The sequence below is a fragment of the Nesoenas mayeri genome (assembly GCF_963082525.1).
Source record: "Nesoenas mayeri genome assembly, chromosome: 4".
NCBI classification, from domain to species: domain Eukaryota; kingdom Metazoa; phylum Chordata; class Aves; order Columbiformes; family Columbidae; genus Nesoenas; species Nesoenas mayeri.
Window position 1 is genome coordinate 8,983,779 of NC_137540.1, and position 20,860 is coordinate 9,004,638.

General features: G+C 41.5%; 1 protein-coding gene across 1 annotated transcript in view; it reads left to right on the forward strand.

Moving 5' to 3' along the window:
• Nucleotides 1–20,860, forward strand: part of ANK2 (ankyrin 2) — a gene marked incomplete at both ends in the record, with an annotated part of 244,068 nt that overhangs the window by 146,048 nt on the left and 77,160 nt on the right. Inside the window, 9 exons of the mRNA XM_080343437.1 lie at nt 2,886–2,984; nt 3,638–3,835; nt 5,795–5,893; nt 6,661–6,759; nt 8,586–8,783; nt 10,226–10,324; nt 10,431–10,529; nt 13,197–13,295; nt 15,781–15,879. Coding sequence (XP_080199563.1) covers nt 2,886–2,984; nt 3,638–3,835; nt 5,795–5,893; nt 6,661–6,759; nt 8,586–8,783; nt 10,226–10,324; nt 10,431–10,529; nt 13,197–13,295; nt 15,781–15,879 — 1,089 coding nt within the window. The remainder of the gene's footprint in view (nt 1–2,885; nt 2,985–3,637; nt 3,836–5,794; nt 5,894–6,660; nt 6,760–8,585; nt 8,784–10,225; nt 10,325–10,430; nt 10,530–13,196; nt 13,296–15,780; nt 15,880–20,860) is intronic.

Here is a 20,860-nt window from a genome sequence, read left to right on the forward strand (position 1 = left end):
TTGTGTCATTTGTACCAGTGAAAGGGTATAAAATGCTTAAAACCTAACAAACAGAAAGTAAAAATGTTATAGTCAAGATGTTCCTCTTATACAGGAAATTCCGGGAACTGCTGCCTTTCACAGGAACATACTTAAATTTAGAAAATGTGACCTTTGGGAGATAACACAAAATGCAGAACATGACTTACCATAGAAATCAGTGTTTGTATACCTATAGCCTAGTTACCAAGAAGAATAACAAGAACATGACAGTTTCCTGAGTTGTATTTTGTAGATATCTTAGTGTTTGAATTTGTCAGTATAAACATGTCAATATCAAATGTGAAATATTTAACTTTGGACCATCTTCATTTTGAAAGCAGCTCTTTACCAGTAAATAATATTATAAATTAAGCGTTTCCAACAACAAAACAAGAAAATTTGAGTAATCCAGGTGCACTGGACTCATCAGTTTTTCTCATTTAGAAAAATGTTATATGGAACCTAGTAACAATGTTGAGCACACTGCATTTTTTGCTTGAATTGTTAGAATAGACTCTTTTTGACAAAACCTCATACTGTTTTCATACTTTTTAATGGAAGCAATCTTTATATAAAATCTTTATCAATGATATGACAGCCACTGAGAAATTATTGTGGAAGCAATTATTGTGGTGTAAATATTGTGATGGTGTCACCAGACATTTGTGTGCGAAGTTTAACACTTCACAATTTATGCTACACTTGTGTCTCAGCATTCAATTGGTAAGCTGAAGTTCCCTGTTGAATTACTGACTGTTTCCAAAAGCTGAACTGCTTTGCTAATGCAAGTACAAAAGGGTCATTACAGAAATTTGATCTTTAGAGTGTGTGAAATGTAAAAGTTATTCACATTTTAAACAGCTCATTCTTCAGGTAATAAACTTTATAGAGATGAAATTCTGTATTAAGATTTGTAGCTAGGGCCGTGGGATTTTGTTTGTTGCCTACTTACTAATCACAGCTGGTAATACAATGTTAATTTTAAAATGAAAAGATAAATCAACTCCTGGTGAAGAGGGTTTGCTTTAATAAGAAGTTCATGATACTAGGCAAGCTCAGGTTGCTGCTTTTGCTACATCTAGATGAAGGACGAGAAGATGTGATTCCTGATTCTGATGCAAAAGATCTTGACCAGAGTGTTCATTCTGGCAATTGCAGTTTAACTTGATAGTCCTGGGGGTAAAAGCCTTACAACAATATACTCCAGCTCTAGAGTTAGGGGAAGGAACAATTAGTACAAAGAAGCGATCAGTCCTGCTGTGTTGTCATAACAGATCAATACAGAGCTCTTGATTGTGGAACTGTCCCAGTACCTAATGTACCAGACACCGATGAGCTGCACAGGGACTGTTTCAGTCCACTTTATGACAGTGCACTCAGAGGATGTTGGACAGTGCAAAATTAAACTAGAAATGCAGTCCTCAAGGCACACTCCCAGTGTCCCTTTGCAAACCCTTGCAAAAAGTACATGCTTTGAATGTGTCATCCGTACTTTATTATCCTGACTTGAAATTCCACATCACCCTGGTCAGCTTTCCAAAATTTAATATTTTCCTTCAGATTCTGTGGGCTACAAAAAGCTTGAAACAAGATTCATCCCATAGCCTGCAGACAGAGCCGCACTGCTGAGCACAGATTTTACACATTTCATATGCTGGCTTAGCTGTGCACAGCCACTGCAAGGGCTTTGAAAGCTGCCAACTCCACACAGTCTGCAGGAAAAGACCATCTGGAAAGATATCCCCTTCCATCTTGAGGCTCATGTGCCTCACAATCCCTTGAGAGAGACAGGCTCAATACACTCTTCTCTCCGGTGCAGTGCTCAAGCTGATGCACGGTTATGTAGAAAGCTGAGGAGCATATGTGACCAGAGGAATCTATATGGCAGAATTTTCTGCGAATCAGGATTTTCATTCTGACCCTCTGTACTGAGATGATGCTTGACTGGGATCACTGTGTTTGCAAATCACAGTGTACCCAAGGCCCAGCAACATGTATATGAGCAGTGTAGGGGAAAGGGACCTGGGGGCCCTGGGGGACAGCAGGATGACCATGAGCCAGCACTGTGCCCTTGTGGCCAGGAAGGCCAATGGTACCTGGGCTGTATTAGAAGCGGGGTGGTCAGTAGGTCAGAGAGGTTCTCCTGCCCCTCTGCTCTGCCCTGGTGAGACCACACCTGGAATATTATGTCCAGTTCTGGGCCCCTCAGTTCCAGAAGGACAGGGAACTGCTGGAGAGGGTCCAGCGCGGGGCAACAAAGATGACTAAGGGAGTGGAGCATCTCCCATGTGAGGAAAGGCTGAGGGAGCTGGGTCTCTTTAGCTTGGAGGAGACTGAGGGGTGACCTCATTAATGTTTATAAATATGTAAATATGTAAAGGATGAGTGCCATGAGGATGGAGCCAGGCTCTTCTCGGTGACAACCAATGGTAAAACAAGGGCTAATGGGCTCAAACTGGAACACAGGAGGTTCCACTTAAATTTGAGGAGAAACTTCTTCTCAGTGAGGGTGACAGACACTGGAACAGGCTGCCCAGGGAGGTTGTGGAGTCTCCTTCTCTGGAGACATTCAGAACCTGCCTGGACACCTTCCTGTGTAACCTCATCTGGGTGTTCCTGCTCCGGTGGGGGGATTGGACTGGATGATCTTTCGAGGTCCCTTCTAATCCCTGACATTCTGTGGTTCTGTGATTCTATGTATGCACACACTCTCCTGCACTGCCTGTTGCTGGGTCTGAAGCCAGATTCTCAGCTGGTGGAAATGTGGGTCTCTGCACAAGTTGACATGGGTAGAGCTTACACCCTTTGAGCTTCTGTTTCTTCATGGAGGTTTAGGACACTGAGATACTTTTGCTTTTCTGCAGCGTGGAGAAACTGCGCTGCACATGGCGGCACGTGCTGGGCAGGTGGAAGTAGTTCGCTGCCTCCTGAGAAACGGGGCCCTGGTCGATGCCCGAGCCAGGGTAGGTGTTCTGCTTACAATTTTTTTTTTTGCTTTCACTCAAAAATATGTGTAGATCTTCCAGAGAGAATGTGTGTGGTGGGCTGACCCCGGCCGGCAGCTCGGCTCTGCTCACTGTTTGCTTACTGCCCCTGTGCCGGGATGGGGGAGATAATCGGAAGGGTGAAAGTGAGAAAATCTCTTGGATTGAGATAAAGCCCATCTAACAGGTGAAGGAGAAAGAAAACAAAACAAAATAAAGCATAAACCCTCCCCCTCACAAGTGATGGGAGTGCAATCACTCCCCACCTTCCATAGGCAGGCTGATGCCCAGCCAGTTTCTGAGCAATGGCTCCTTTGCAAAACTCACTCCCTGGTTTTATTGCTGAGCATGATGCTCCACAGTCTGGATTATCACTCGGGGCAGTTCAGGTCAGCTGTCGTTGATAAAAGGAAAACAATGTTTTTCTTTGTAGTTATCTCTGTTCTAATAAGACTGCTGAAGCTCATCACAAAATTTAACTTGCAAGCACTCCTTTGCTGACTTTTTTTGGTACTATTACTTCCTATGATTTCTGCAAGACAAATGCATAGATAGGTCTGCTGGGATCAATGAAAAGATTGTGTTCAGGGTGGTTCTACCTGTGCTAATTATCTACTCGATTTGAGTTGTAGGAAGAACAGACTCCACTGCACATTGCCTCTCGCTTGGGTAAAACGGAGATCGTCCAGCTCCTGCTACAGCACATGGCCCACCCCGATGCCGCAACAACAAATGGATACACCCCGCTGCACATCTCTGCCAGAGAGGGACAGGTTGATGTTGCATCTGTTCTCCTAGAGGCAGGTGCCTCGCACTCCATGTCCACCAAAGTAAGACAAAATGCTTTGTGTCTTGTATTCTGGTAGCTCAGGCGGTGCGTGGTGGCCCATGGCCATTCAATGGAGAACGTACTTTCACACTAGGAAACTGAGCTAGTTTGGGTCTTTTGTTTTGTTCTTATTCAATCTTAATCAACAGCAATCTGATAGACTGAAGTAATGTATCAGAAGTTAATCAAATTTTGACGGATTTTCTTGTCATCTAAACTTGGGAGTTTGATTCCTGCTGGAGCCACATGCAGATCATGATAAATACGTGGCCTCAACAGGTTTAAAATATACATTAGGTCCTTGCCTCTTACTTCACCGTTATGTTATGAGTAGGTCTTTTTTGGTAAATATTTTCAAAGTAGAAAAGTGGGGGGATTTTTTAAATGAACAGGCCTATTTATTTTTTAGTACCTTGTTTATTTAAAGAGTTAAATAATTCTGGTCTGTACTAGCTGAAAGGAATGTTCCTAAAACATACAATTCAGCATCTGTCAAGCCTCATTTAATGCTGAATCTATTTTCAGTGGTTCTATTTGTGAGGTGTCATACCACACAATAGGCCATTTTGTCTGGGTTTATAGGAGAAATAGTCTGCGGAATCATTATTTTGTTAGCCAAAAATGTTTACCAATAGAATCCTGACAGTGATGATCACATAAGAAAACAGCTGGCTGCGAACAGAATTATGTGCCAAGGTATATTTTGCAAATTTATTACATGTGATTAAGGGATTCTTGCTGTTGTTTTGGATCTGAAAAAGTGCCCCCGATTTTACAGTTGAAGCTTAAAACATATTTTTTGTATAATGGGGTGTCTTCCGGGGTTTAAAAGACTAAACCAGCAATTTTCAAATTATGATCCACAGATTACTGGAAATGGTTGATGTTCTCCTTTTATCCAGCTGTTAAATCACATTAAAATGGCTAAAAATACACTAAATACTTTCCTAATTTTCCATATCACTTTATGGCAATGGCTTTAGTACTGCAGGAACATTATATAATTATGACTGGGAGAAGCTGTAGTCCAGAAGATAATCTCTCTAAAAACCTGTGATTCGTGAACTGGAAATGTTTGAGATTCACTGACGTAAACTCATTCGAGGTGGGATTATTGGAAGAAGATGATAATGATAATAAACATTACATATAACTTTTGTGTCAGGCAAATAGGTCATTGTAGCTCCCTCGAATTACCGTCTGGGCAGCGGTGCAGTCTGCCACCTGCTGTCCTGCATCCATGGGTGTTCCATATCAACATGATTTTAAAAATGAACATAATAGGCAAAGACCGTGTTCATTTGATGCAGACCCTATGCCTGTGCTTTACTGACAAGCATTGTTAGACCAAAAAGGGCTCTTTTTTTAAAGACAGTATTTTCAGTCTTGTCACAATGCATTTCCACAAGCACTGCCAGTCAGGCATATCTTTTTTCAGCTGAAGCTCAGAGGCTGCAGCAGAACTTAGTGCCTGTATGAATACATGAGTTTAAATATAAATCATTCTTCAACAAACTCTCTAAAGGAAGCATACAAAGTTTGGAGCTTTTCTCACTGAATTTAGTTGGTGTTTCATTGTTACTGGCAACAATTGATACGGGAAATATTTCCACAGCTGTCAGCATGAAACTAAAAATGCAGCTTGTTTGGAGTAGAAATTTTAACAAGTGCCTTCACTGCCCCCACACACAGTGTGTGATGCTGGTAGAGCATCTGATAAAATGTCTGCCAGCCTGACAGCATGTACGTAGGAAAGAATAGAAGGGAAAGTGTTTTCTTGTTTTTCATGTTTCTAGATGCTTTCAAGAGATGCTGCTATTTCTAGGTATGGCTGTTGATTCTGCCAACGAGAATACAGGTTGAAGAATAAGTGGTTGTTAATACATAGTTATTAAAAGAGAGATGTCAGCATGACCTTTAACACAAACTCTCCTGCTTTTTGTATCCTGGAACTTTTCAGAAGGGATTCACACCTCTGCATGTGGCGGCCAAATATGGGAGCCTGGAAGTGGCGAAACTCCTGCTGCAGCGCCGTGCCTCTCCCGACTCAGCCGGCAAGGTAATGATGAGAAAGAAAAGTGAGTGTCAGGAGGATAGAGCCAGGCTCTTCTCGGTGACAACCCATGATAGGACAAGGGGTAATGGGTACAAACTGGAACACAGGAAGTTCCACTTAAATATGAGAAGAAACGTCTTTACAGTGAGGGTGACAGACACTGGAACAGGCTGCCCAGGGAGGTTGTGGAGTCTCCTTCTCTGCAGACATTCAAACCCGCCTGGACACCTTCCTGTGTAACCTCATCTGGGTGTTCCTGCTCCGGCAGGGGGATTGGACTGGATGATCTTTTGAGGTCCCTTCCAGTCCCTGACATTCTGTGATTCTGTGAAAATCCAGCAGCATTTTGGGTTCTTGTTTGGGAAGGAACTGTGCGCAACGTGCACGGGAAAGGCGGCTGTGGCTGCTTTCGTGCGGTTGTGTTGGCTTGTTAAGGTGTCAGACCCCAAAGAGTGGTGGAGACAGTGCGGCTGAAGTGTTGTCACGGGTCCCTGGTGGGAGGGTGTGCCGCTCTGGAGACAGAAATGTTCCTGAAGTTGCACTGAGCTCTCCGTACTGTAAAAATCTCAGTTGTCAATTATGCGGCACCTACCCTGTGCTGCGGGAATTGCGCATCCTGGGCGCTGGGGAGATGGAAACCAGGTCCGTGGCCTCAGGCAGCCGGTGCCCGAGCGCCGCCCGCGTTCCCCCTCTGCTGCTTCTCCCCCGGGCGCCCCCACTAACGGCTCCGTAACGCGGCGAGCGCAGCCTAACGCCCTAACCCCCCACAGAACGGCCTCACCCCCCTGCACGTGGCCGCACACTACGACAACCAGAAGGTGGCGCTGCTGCTGCTGGAGAAGGGCGCCTCGCCCCACGCGACTGCCAAGGTGAGCTCCGGCCCCGCCCCTCGCCTCTGGCCCCGCCCCTCGCCTCTGGCCCCGCCCCTCGCCTCTGGCCCCGCCCCTCGCCTCTGGCCCCGCCCTGCCCCTCGTCCCCGGCCGCCCGCCGGCACTGGGGAGCGGTGCAGTGCGGTGCGGGAATGTCCGCTGGGTGTACAGAAGTAAGATAATCCCCGGGGTGTGGGCGGCCAGGGACGGACTGAACGGGGAGTTGTGAGAGCCGAGGGGGTGGTCAGAAGGTCACTGAGTGCAGAGCAACGAAGATGATGAAGGGAGTGGAGCATCTGCCTCCTAGAGCTGGGGCTCTAGTTTGGAGGAGACTGAGGGGTGACCTTATTAATGTTATTAATTATTATTAATATTAATATTATTAATATTTATTAAAATTAATAAATGACCTTATTAATGTCATCTCTTCTCGATGACAACCAATGATAATGGTAATGGGTTCAAACTGTAACACAGGAGGATCCACTTAAATATGAGAAGAAACTTCTCAGTGAGGGTGACAGACACTGGAACAGGCTGCCCAGGGGGGTTGTGGAGTCTCCTTCTCTGCAGACATTCAAACCCGCCTGGACACCTTCCTGTGTAACCTCATCTGGGTGCTCCTGCTCCAGCGGGGGGATTAGACTGGATGAGCTTTCGAGGTCCCTTCCAATCCCTGACATTCTGTGATTCTGTGAGCAAGTTGCTGAGCCATGGGAGGTTCATACAGCCTGGCTGGATGAGCCCCTGCCTAAATTGGCATATGGCTCTTGCACACCTTCATTGGAAAAGAAGAAATATGAATGTGTAGGTATATGTGCATGCAATTCTCTAAGCCCATTTTTATGCTTGTGAGTTTTAGTTGTAGCTGGAACTCACTTTAGTATTGTGTAATATTAGAAACTGCGCCATATTCTGATCATGCATATGGAGAGTTCATTCTGGGATTGGGAACAGTATCATGATATCACCGTGTTAGGCAGAGGTGACCAAAAAGGAGAAAATAATGAGTGAATTGGTGCTGATTTCAGAATGTTCTGCCCCGTGTGATACTGCTGTTGTGCACACTGCCAAAAAACGCAGCCCGTCTGTTAAGTGATTATATCAGAGCTGTTGTTTCCATTGTGGTGCATGGAGAGCAGCAACAGCTACAGTTGCAGTAGAAGAGTTTGGTAGAGCTCTGTTTTAAAAACAGACCAACAGAACACTCCCAGACAGACTGTCTGCTGTAACCCAGAACTTTTCCCTGTGGTGCATTGTAAAGCTATTAAACATGGGAAGTAGCCTTGTTGCCAAAAAGTACCATCAATGCCTTTCTGCTTTGCTTAAATGATTAATTTGATCAAAAAAACATTCCTCCCTTTTACTGTTCCCAGCCAGTGCCGTGAATGACACGCATATCAAAATTCCATAGGCAAACACACCTCTACCCACACACTCCAAAAAAGCACCATGCAGTGAAGAGTGGGCACCCGTCACTCATCACAGAGAATGTCACTCATCAGTCAGAATTGAATATTTACAACATACGTTATTCAAAAGATAGGTGTCAAACTCAAGATAATTGGAGGGTTTCAGATGAACAGTCTTACCCACCATGGCAAGGGTAGGCTTGGTTCTAGTTTGGATGGCAAAAACTACAGACGGACAAAACAACGGGACAGCAGGGCCATGTGGGACATGTCTGGCCTTGAAAATTTAATGAACTCTCATCTCTAGTGATAAGGGGTAACATGAAATAATACTGTTTTAGGGTGTCTGACTTCCTAGGCTTACATGGCTGTTTTGTTAACTTTATTCTCATTTTGTCTCCTGACTGATGTTAGAATGGATACACCCCTCTGCATATTGCTGCCAAGAAGAATCAAATGCAGATAGCTACCACTCTTTTGAACTATGGGGCTGAGACAAACATTTTGACCAAGCAGGGAGTCACCCCACTTCATTTGGCCTCCCAAGAAGGTCACACTGACATGGTGACCTTGCTTTTGGAGAAAGGAGCCAATATCCACGTGGCAACAAAGGTAACTCACAACCGGAGACAAAATACTATGGGTAGCAGTATCCAGTAAGATGCAAAGTACAGTGTAGGAATGATGTCACGTTGTCAGAAATTCTCTGCTTCACTTCCTGATCTACATATTTGTGAGTCTGCAGAAGTGATAACAGATGAGAGAACAGTAAAAGTGAGAAGTGGATATCTAGGACTGACAGATGGATTAACCAGTTAACTTATATCATGTAATGAATAGCTGTACTGAGTAACACACAGGAGAAGCTGCAGCTGTTTGCCATGACTGGAGGAAAATGATATAACATCTGGCTTGGGCAGAGAGGTTACAGGAGGAAAAGCAGACCAAGAGAAAATTGTTCTTGAGCATTCAACAAGGCAGGACTGTGGTGCTTTTGTCATGCTGCAACCTTGCCATCTCTTGGGTGTTTCACATGTGCTCCTGAAGTTTTACATTGGATGGTAAGGAAGAGGAGTGTAAAATTCTGGAGTTTATGGGTCCAGGGGTAGATTTAGCAATATGTATCAGAAACCTGAGAGCTGCAGTCTAAAATAGTTCAGTACATTTGCCAGCAGAGGTGCTTTTTCTCATATACTTACCCTTCAGCCTTCTTCGCAAATGGAAGACATTGGTGGTGTCTGGCAAATAACAAAACAATATTATTAACAGAGCGGTGAATGACAAAGATCCTGTGGAGGAGCTTTCCAAGATTTTATATTTTTTTATGATTGTACATGACAGATTTCTCATAGAATACAAGATGGTTCCTCAAAAAAACCCCCAACAGTATTGTAGTTCTCCATAGGTCACCAGATGTATCCAGGCATATACGTAAGTCTTATTTACTTAAAATCAAAATAGAAGGCTCTCAAGTCTCTCATTGTCTGACATTGGTGTAATATGCTATCTAACAAATGAGAAACAAAGTGATTTTCATTTATCTTACAAAATTTATTCCCTTGCTCACAGGCAAGTACTGTGTGTGTGAGTGCAGTGAGCTTTTAGTTAAAGGCTTCATCAATTTCCTTGGCATCTTTGAACAAAATCTATTTCTGGAGTTGTTTTCTTCATTTTGACTCTTGCCTGCAGTTGTCAAGGTTCCCTTTGTTGTCTGAGGGAAGGGAAATACAGTGAATATGCTTCCCTAATTTATTAATGGCCTTCTCAGCTTCCCCAGTGACATTACTGTATAAAATCTGAGCATGATCATTGATGCCTGAAAGTTTTACTCCGTGATTATGGTGATGTAATTGCTTTGGAGCTGTTTGTCAGCCAGAACAGGGGAAACATCAACTCAACTTTGTTTAAAAAAGCCACCCATACTTAGAAGCTATAGTTAGGATCACTTTATGTTTTAAAGATGAGGAAGCAATAAAGTCTAGATTTCTTTCCCCATGTAAAGTAGTTTTCTTTTTTATTTATTTATTTTTTTATTTTGCATATTCTGCCTCCAGACTGGACTGACATCCTTACACCTTGCAGCTCAAGAGGATAAAGTGAATGTAGCTGAAATACTCACCAAACATGGTGCAAACCAAGATGCTCAGACAAAGGTAAATTGTGGAGTGGCTACTGTCTCCAGTGTGCCAAAAGATGCTACTGTTGTAAAGGAATGTTCCACTGAGCTTGCGGTTTCACTTATTTGTTCTTTTATTGTAGCTTGGTTATACACCTTTAATTGTGGCGTGTCACTATGGAAACATCAAAATGGTGAATTTTCTTCTCAAGCAGGGAGCAAATGTCAATGCTAAAACAAAGGTAAAGAATTTTTCATTGCTTGCTTTTGCTTTTTATTATGAACCTGGTAACCAAGCACTACAAACACATACGATAGGTGCCTTTTCACTAGGAAACTATATTTATTGCATGATAAGTGTCAACATGTCGTGATTCGTGGCTGTAGTAGAATACCTCCTCTCTATAATATCTCATTGTGTAGTGTTCAGAAAAGAAAGTCAAGTAACTCTTCGAGTGTATGAAAGAAGGAGACAGAGAATCTATTTCATTTTATTTTTTCTTTTTACTTGCAAACTAGCAAATGCGAGCTTATTTCTCATCTCATTTGCACATGGTTTACAACCAGTGTCATACCAGTGTGCTGCCAAACTAGTAACTGAAAATGCAGACGCAGACACTTGGAGGGGGATGCCAGGTTCTCTCCAGTCTGCTGGGAGAAGAGTGGGAAGAATTTGCTGCTGATCGAAGCGTGGGTGGAATGACTTTGGGAGAGGAAGCAGCTGTGGTGGGGGAATGCAGTTTATTGAAGAGAGGTTTGGGGATTTTTTGAGGGGGATCGGGGTACAGTGTTACTGACTGATTCTACTGAAATGGACCTGACTACCTATAGCCAAAACCTGAATGAAATCCACTGATTTCAGCAATTTCTTCTAGTGTAAACTGATGTGCACAGCAGCTGAATGTTATACGACTTGTAGCAAGAATTGTGTATCTCCTGAGTATACACAGAGAGGTTCTGGTGGCTGCAACAGTGTGTTGCATCCCAGATACCATCACATCACCCTTAGCAGAAAGAGAGGCTAACTCAGGAGCTGCAGGGCTTCAGCTCAGTTAAAGCTGGCATCAGGCAATAGCTAGCTGCTAGCTTCACATTGGATGTCTTGGGGCCAATGTGAAGAAGTCCATTGATATTTCTAGTGACATACTTAGTATTTGTAAGATCTAGTCAAAATAACAGGCTTGTGGTCTGCTGGTCATTCTGGTCAGCTCTGTTGTCCCCAGCTGTGACCTATGGGATAGATTATTTTCTCAAAGTAGGGCTATTTCATCACAGTGGTCACAGCTTAACGTGGTAAAAAACAGTTAGCCAAATAAATAAATATAAGATGCTGGCCCATCCCTTGTGAGATCACCCGAAATCAATAGGCAAAGCCCAAGGATTCCAAAAGAACTGGCAACACTACTAGAAAAACAGCTGATAAGAATTAATAAAGCAGACACTAGCAGGATCCAAATGGTAGCTGCCAAGTCATTCAGCTGAGCTATTTGGAGGCTAACTAAAGACATGCTTGCATCTCTAGTATTAAATCTCACTCTATGTCTAAGAGGCCTCTGGACCAGGTTCTGATGCCATTTCCCCAGGTATTTCACTTACTTAGAATAATCTCATTTAAGTCAGCGAGTTTGTATGAGAGTACGGGGCAGTGCTTCTCCAAAATTTCCTGCCTAGGGACTATTAAAAGTACTGGCAGTCTGTCAGCTGGTACTGTGGACTCTGTTTAAAGAGTAAATCCATCCTGGATGGATTGAGGATAGGTGTGTTAAAGAATCAGTAACCTGTATTGCTTCTTGGTCTTTAGCTGGAGAAAGCCTGCATGATGCTTTATGCCATTTCCAGTGAAAAATAATATGGCTGATTTCTGCTTTTGAAGAAGTGCACTGATGTTTAAGTAAAGATAGCAAATTTATTTGCACTAAAATCACAGTAAAATCCTCCTTTGATTTTTTAGCAGGCCATACATGCAAACTGTAAATATAAGAATTGTAAAGTGCTGAACTATCACTATTTAATTATTACTACGAAGCATTACTTGGTTCTATTTGTTTGCAAAAGAGAGAACTCTAGGAGTGTGTCTTTCAGAGCCTGGCCCCGGGCTTTGCATAAGTGTACAGTGAATCAACTTGGTGTTTTCTTCCAGTATATTCTCTGCTTGCTTTCAAAGCCAATTGCAAATAATTTTGTAAATGAATTGCTTGACTGGGCTTACACAATACCATCTCAGATCAACTAGCTGAAGTACACTTTGGCTATGTTTCTGTATTGTGTAACATTAGAATGAATCACTGGAGCAGATAAGTATATGGAGTTGTGTTTGTTAATACAGACATTCTGTACATGTTTCTGAGTTTAATTACATCTTGCTCAGGCATTTTGAAGGCTAAAAAGCTAAAACTGATTGACACTTGTAATAGGTATATGTTTTTAGCCTTTTTAAAAGCAAATAGTCTCGAATCACCGCTGTTAAAAATGATATATTTTTAAAATTGGCTCAAATATTTTAAAGGCAAATCTTTGGGCTTCTACAGAAAACTGAGATGTGAGAGGAAGAAAAGTGTTATCTGCCCCAGCTGTGATTCTTTGTCCCTACTGTGCCACTTTAGCTGTTCCTCGTTGTTCCCCTCTCTGATTTAGGAAATGAGGAATTATTCGTCTTTCCAGAGATTGCTAGTATTTTGAGATGTAATATGATTTGTGTATAAAAATATTATCATCTTTTATCTTCCCATCAATCTGGAAAAGTGTTATTACTGAAGATCTGTTATCTCTTTGGGTCACTTGATGGCATAATTTCTTTTTAAAATATCTCAAAAAGAAACAGAAGGAAGCAAAGCAAAGTATCTAACCTCATAACTGGTGGTTGTTTTTCTTTCTTTGTTTGCTTTTATGGTAACCACCGTGGGCAACAGAATGGGTACACACCTCTCCACCAAGCTGCTCAGCAAGGCCACACTCACATCATTAACGTTCTTCTCCAACATGGAGCCAAGCCCAACGCCATCACCACTGTAAGTCTTTAAAGTGCCAGGGAGAACTTGTTTCTCTGGCCAGTTCTTTCTGTTGCTTTCTTCAGGCTTGAGAGCAAGCCCTTGTTTTGGTGAAAGTGTTCCACATACAGCTGGTTGTCAGATGTGTGAGTGTGACTTCTGATTTCCTTGTCGTCTTAAGGTAGTTCAGATCAGATCTGACTCACTGTGCATTAAGCTAAACATGAGACGGGGAAACTGATTTCGGAGCTGCAGGGTCAGGCTGGCCACAGCTGGCTGTGCTCTGCTTGTTCTCTTGCCTTCTGCCTCAACACTGCTGGCTGTGAACTGATATCCCAATAAGGATTTTCCCATAAAAATTACGTGAAAACAGAACCTGGGCTTCTTTTAAGATTTTGACCCAAATTTCTGTCACTTTATCCACTGGAACAGTTTCAGGTTCTTACTGAGTTCACTGATGTTAATGCCTCCTCCAAGACCATCAATAACCTCTGGCACAGTTCCTTCTCTGCAGTCAGCCAGGAATGCAACTGTCTTATTTCATGTTGATGTTGTTATTAGTCACCTCTAATTGGGTAATCTTTAAAATGCAGCCAGAATGTCCAAAACTCACGTGTCATTCCCCAGAGTGGATCAGGTTTCTGTGTACATACGTTTTGCGTGCTTAAATCAGCACTGGGGCCCTGTTTGGTCCTGGAACGATCATGTTGAGTAATCTTCTGTGAAGTTATCCAAGAGACCAGTTTATGCACCAGATCATCAAGCAAGAGACCATTGTAGTCAGCTTTTGGGACTGCAGGTTCTACTGGGCATATTCAATCCACGATCTCTTTACTTGCTTTTAGTCCTCACGTTGGGGCTGTCATACCCAAATCTAACCCAAATGCAAGCAGGGTATCAAGGATGTGTCTTTACTGCCCAGTTTGCCTACTTTTCTTGGGTACTAGCACTGTTCTTGTCCACTCATAGCAACCTCTAGCTTGAGATAAGAGAGAATTTCAACCTGAGATATCTGACAGGGGGGATATGGGAGTGGGTTATGGACAGTTAATGTGCAAGTGACAGTAACAGTCAAACTATTTGTGCTGTGAAGATACTAATCTACTCATTTTGTGGTGCTAATCCACAAACCCTGTGTTGCTTCAGGGTTGCTGAGCTGGACTAATGCAGGAGAACTTAAATTATAGATAACTAAAGCCGATAGTGAAGTAGCAAGAAGCCCTCAGGCTGCTATCCTGCACACACTGCAGTGGTGTCATGAGAGAAATCATTCCAGTGCAAAGCATGGAGTGCCTTTACATAATTCCCCCAGTAGGCCAGCATGGTGTCCTTTGGTTCAGTGCAGAACAACATATACCAGTTCTGTGTAGAGCTCTTTGCAAAGAACCATGCAATATGTCCCTTCCTCTGCTCCGCAAGCTGGGTGACACAGGGACTGTGACTGCCACATCACGTAGAACCGAGGAACGGAGTGACAGCAGCCTCTGTGGCCACTTAGGAGGAACTGGCAGCTAGTCACCAGGGTCAGTTCTGCAGGGAAGATACACCCTCAAGAGAGTTGCGGGTGATTTGGCTCATTTCTGATACTTAAAATAATTTTCTTCTGTACATGAAAAGGTTTATAAATTTGGCCACCTACTGTGGATGGCATTATGTTGCAATGGATGTTCTCCCTGAGATAAATGAGCACGGGCCCTATTTTGAGGCATTTTGAGTAGAATTTCAAATGCAGTGAGACAGATGGTAATCTTAAATACTGTTCATTTACAATGAGAAGTGACAGTCTAAGTTCATAAATTAATAGTATTACTCTCCCAAGCTATTTTGATGTTCCAGGTAATGAAGTGGAGATAAACAGGCCTAAACACTAACTAAATTACCATTTAGTGTCCTTTTGATGAATGGTACATGTATATAGCACGGGCATTTAAACTGCACCCCAAGCCTTATATGGATTGTTTTTGTGTTTGCATCATTTTCTTTTGTGTACTTTTATTGTACATACATTTTTGTTGTAAGGAGGAATAGAAGTGTATGTGGACAATACAGCTGTAATCTTGTATTCCCCAAAAAGGGAATTATACCTGATAAAGAATTAACAGTTTCAACTGAAATTGAAACTGTAGCATTTTAAAGTACATTTTTAGAAGAGTATTTCTGATGTGGAACAGCTTGTGCAAAACAAAACATTAACATCTGCAGACAATACACATTTTGTACAGTGAAATTTGACCGCTGAAGGGTTAAACCATACAGCACTTTTCTAGTTGGAATAGCAGGCAGATGTAAGTGTGTTGTGTTACCATGGCAATCGGGGCTATAGTCTTAAAGAAGTTACAAAGACAGAGTCAGATGTAACGGTAAAAAAACCCAGTGATTTTCCTAGGCTGTGCCTTGTTTTGGATGGAAATGCTGGCTCATGCAGCGTTGAGAGTGATTTCATTGGTTCACACCACAATCCTCCCTCTCACTGCGCTCTCTCTCCCCTTCTCTCTTTCCTGCTCAGAATGGGAACACTGCCTTAGCTATCGCGAGGCGCCTGGGATACATCTCAGTGGTCGATACGCTGAAGGTTGTAACGGAGGAGATTACTACTACCACAACTGTGAGTTGCAGATGCATTAAAATGTCTCTCTTCTTTATTTAGAATGTTGTCTTTCCATTCCGCCCTCAGACTCTCCGCGTATCTCTTTCCTTTTTTAATTTTCTGTTTTTAGCCCCACCCCCGCTTTCTGTTGGATTTTGACAGAAGTGCTATAATGCTATCAGTATATCTTCTAAGCACGTAAAAGTGTGTGCAACACATTGGGCTTCATTGAGCTAGGTAACAAAATCTATGTACATACAGATGGAAAACAACTATTCAAAGGCAGAGTAAAACTTTTTTTGTAGATACGGGTCTGAGCTTCAAACCCAAACTTTCCAGAAGTTTGTGCATTGTTGTTTAGGTCCTGTCCTGTTTCCCCATTCTCCTTTTCACCTCTCCTTATATTTCCACACTTTTGACACCTGCTGAGGCTCAACCATTGCAGCACAGCACAAGAAGCTGCTTAGCGTTTGGACTGTACCAGCCCTGGACTGGTGCCAAGCTTAGTGATGCTCGCTAGATGGCTCTGAATCACATCCATCATCTTCTTGCTCCCTTTCAGTTCAGATGTATCCTGTTTTTCCAAAATACTAAAGGATGTCTCCTTATGTGATCAGCCCTCCTCTCTCTTGGTAGTTTGTATTTTGATTTCAGGGAAGATTACCAGACTAGAAAACTTACAAGATATAGGTGTCATTTAGGAGCTCAGAGATGTAAAAATCTACACAGCACTTATAAGATGCTACTGCTCAGCCAGGGAGACAGTCAGAAAAAGGGAAGGGAAGAAATCCAGGGTCTTTTTTAAGGAAAAGGGAAAATAAATTTTATTTTGTTGCATGCTAACATCAAGTCCCACTGATATTAACTGAGGAAGATGGAATAAAAGTAACATGGCATAAGGTTACAAATAGAGTGAGCCATAATTTATTAATGAACTGCAGCAATCAGACTGAGTCAGGTTTGGGCAAGGAATTCCAGCGTAATTCCAGAAGTCTCTTAAGACTGTATGGTTTTGTTGATACTTGTTTTGTGTTCTTGTTTAATCATATAGGACATCACACGTGAATACATAAACACATGTATCTATTTAGAGATTTAGAAAAATAAAACCTGGGTAAAATATCTTTAGAGACTTTAAATCTTTTCAAAAGTATATTTTTTAGCCTCAAATGACACCTTTGTGTTCTCTGTGCTGTGTCCTGGCACGCTTTTTCCTTTCATGCCTGATATAAGTTGTAACTTCCTTTCTGTTGTACATTGTATTGCACTGTGGAGCCTTGTACTTGGTCCTATGTAGGTATTATAAATTTTGCAATAACAGGGATTACACTACGAAAAGACACCTGTGAGTTATTTACCTTGGATAAATGTTTCTTTAAACTTTGAGGGTAATGAACTTTACGACCAGATGCTTGAGGGTTTAGGGCTGAATCAAATACTGAACCTTACTTGCATAGTTGACCTCTAACGCTTGCATATAGGAGAAATCTGGCATCTCCAGGGGTGTCTGTGTAAAAAATACTGCTTTTAAAAGTCAGGTGGGAACCCTCGATAAACTCAGCAGATTTTTCAGCTATGAACTTGTCTGAATCTTGTACCTTAGGGATATATAGAATGTAAACCTCTGGCATTGTTCACGGTGGGGAATGTCGTTTAAACATAGTTTAGAACAAGTCCTGAAAAGGTGGGATAAATAACAGGCACTCCCAGGCAGTCCCTGCAGTAAAGCTGTCCAGATGGTGAGGTTGGTGTTGCCAAACCAGAAAACAGCATTTAGCACTGAAAAAAGGTGCTGTCACCATAGCTACCTCATTCTCTAAGGTTGTAGCTGAGTGATGCATGAAGGATGTTAGATAGGCTGACGCTTTATTAATATTCAAGTCACTGGCATTAGAGATGAGGAAGAGATCTCCAGTGCCAAGGCCTTTGGTCTAACTTAGAACAAACTTTCCTCTTACTTGCATTAGTGTTATTGTTAGGGGAGCCACATGAATATAAAGCAATAGAGAGAATAAAGTGCACTTATTTTTACACACGGATTAAAGATGAAAAATAAATCAATCAGAAGCAGCTAGACTTTCAAAGGTTTGCTATGCTACAAAGTTTTGGGGTATTTATAGAAATAGGCATAGTCTTCTTGTGGACAAATGAGAATGTATGAGGAACTTTGACATTCTTTACAGTATACTGCTGTTGAGTAAGCAATTGCTAAATGTATATATAGGTTTATATACCTGAATTATATATATGAACTTTTCTATGCCACCAGATGAAAATCTAGCCTTTCAATGGAAATTCTAAATGCAGAAGCCTAAAGTACATAATTGAATTCTCAGAGGCACTACATGGTAGGGAGTTTGAGAAATACAGGTTGAGCAATTTTCAAAGCGGGCCATTCATGGGGCTGGATATGGATTTTAAGTTTTGAGAGTATTTCAGATTTTTAATGAGCCTATCAAATAGAAAAATCTAGCATTATATTAAAAATAATTTTAAAACATTAATTCATAACTTCTGTTGGAATTGATGTAGCAGTAAAGATTCTTGCTGAGTTCAGTGTTCAGAGGTAACATTACAGATTTTTTGTTCTTCTGAAACACAGGCACATACACCATATTGATTCTGTTCTCCAAACGTTGTTTCAATAAATAAATTGCATAATAATTTTCTCATACTAAGAGGAAAATCAGGAAGTAAATAAAGTATCATTACTCCTCTGTAGTTAAATAGTATATGTCTGAGAGCCTTAGTCAGAGATCAAATAGTTATTATATAGGGGCCTGTAAAAGTCTATTTACAAATAAAATGATGTAATGATAAATGAACCTTAACTACTAGGTTCTGCCGATCTAAGTTACTACAAAGACAGAATACAATGGATCTCTGTACCTGTAGCTGGTGGACAAGAGTATTGTAGCATTCTTTCACTTCTTTGTTCTTCAAACCAAATGGATTTTGTACAGAAGCTAAGGTTGGGAATCAAGTTTTCTGAAATCAATTTCGATCATACAGCAGACATACAAAAACTAGCATTTGTGACTCCTAGGTAGACCCCTTATTCCTCCTTTCTTCAGAGTTTGGTCATCTGCTCTGCCTTTGCCTTTTTTTTTCCTGACTTTTCATTTGTTTTACATTGGGAACATAGGAACTGGCTATGGAGAATTTGCAGTACACTTTGTGTAGATACAGTTGCAATGACAATTACAATTCCAATACCAGTAAATTGATACTCATATACAGCGCTTTCCACTTCACTTGAAAAATATACAACCCGCTTCACCTGGATTTATTTATTTGGCCCAGTGTTAGTGATTATTTATTTTTAATTTAGGATGTATTTGTTAACTCACTGCTGTGTTGTTGAAGAGATGGGGTCAGCATCACCTGAGCGGTAGGATCCTCTCCATCTGTCACAGCTGGCTTTGTCACCCTGAGGAAAACCATGGGAACACTGTGGGGGAAAAGTCAGACACACTGGTGGAGGCATTTGGTGAATATAAACTAATTCTCAACACAGAACATGTGTTATGAAGAACATTCCAACAGAAATAATTTATTGTCTTGAATCAGAGTTGAGATTAAATTTAGGAGGCCTACTTGAGATTGCTGTTTGAAGGAAAGGGTGTTGTTCTTTTCTTGTACCTCAGGAGGGTGAATTGAAAACTGAGGTCACAGTTAAATATATTTTTAAAATGCAAAGCAGACTTTAAAAACAAATTTCTGAAGTGATTACACTGTTGTTAAGTTTGTTATTTATGAAGTACAATATCTTACAACAATCAAGAATACGATCTTTGTCAGTTTGTTAGAAATCCAGAAGTATAAAGCAGAATTGGGAAATGCACAGTAAGTTTTGTGAAACAGAATTGCTGTTGACTTCACTGCTTGATATCAATGGGCACTTTCCCAAAAGCATATTGCAAAAGGGACTTGGGCTTTGGCTAACATTAATTATCCCTCAGATTGTATGCTCTTTCACTACTTCTGCACGTGATGTTGATTTATATGATAGATAGATACCATCCACAATAGGGAGTGAGGTACTACCTCAGTGGGAGTTTCACAAGACACGTGGCCTCCTGACATCCTCCTCTATGACAAGGGGCACATCTGCTCCTACATACCTTCCAGGGCGATGTGTTGACTCCTCTCCACAGCTCCCCAGTTCAGCTGCAGATCTGGGTGGAGCCAGGAAAATATTTGTTTTTCTGTTGTGACTAATGCTGTTCTGATCGCTGCTCTTTTTTAAGCCCTTGACATTTTGTCTCCTTGTGGGCAACTTTTCACACCTTGTGTGTCCTACAATTTCTCATTCTGTTCTTTGTCTCCTTCTCCAGTGTGTATCTTGATGCTAAAAGGATGTCCCCATTCTTGATTCAGCACCCCTGAACATCTCCTGTTTCCTCCTGGAAATCCTTTAAGAAGATAAAATCATATTACAAAAAAATCTTCCAGTGTTCTCCTACTCTGTGTTCTCACACCTAAACAGTCCTCCCAGCAGCGCCCAGTCCATACTTGCCTTGTATCACAATATTTTAAGGTTTTATGTGCGCAAAAAATACCAGAATCTTCAAGTAACTTCTTTTTTTTTAATGTGATTTGAGGGAATACGCATTATTTATCAAAAAGATATTATTAATAGGCAGTGTAGTCAATTTAGGTGGGGAGAAGAAATGCTTCAAGTGGTCTGTGTAAATCCTTCACATCTTTTTTTAGTGTAAAAATTGCACATCATTCATAACTTCATTTCCAAATGCTTTACGATTTAATAATTTCCATATGCCACGCAAACTTTCTGAAGCTCTTTTGTAGACATTACCTAATTCTTTTAAAAATCATCTTGGAAACACTGAGCTGAATTATTCTACATGCCCTATTTATAAATGAACTTGCTGAGGGCTTTCTTTGCTTTCCTTTATTATCGCTCTGACCAGCTCATTGTCTCTGTTTTTGTACTTTTCTGCCAGAGTAGATGTTACTATAGTATATATATATATGT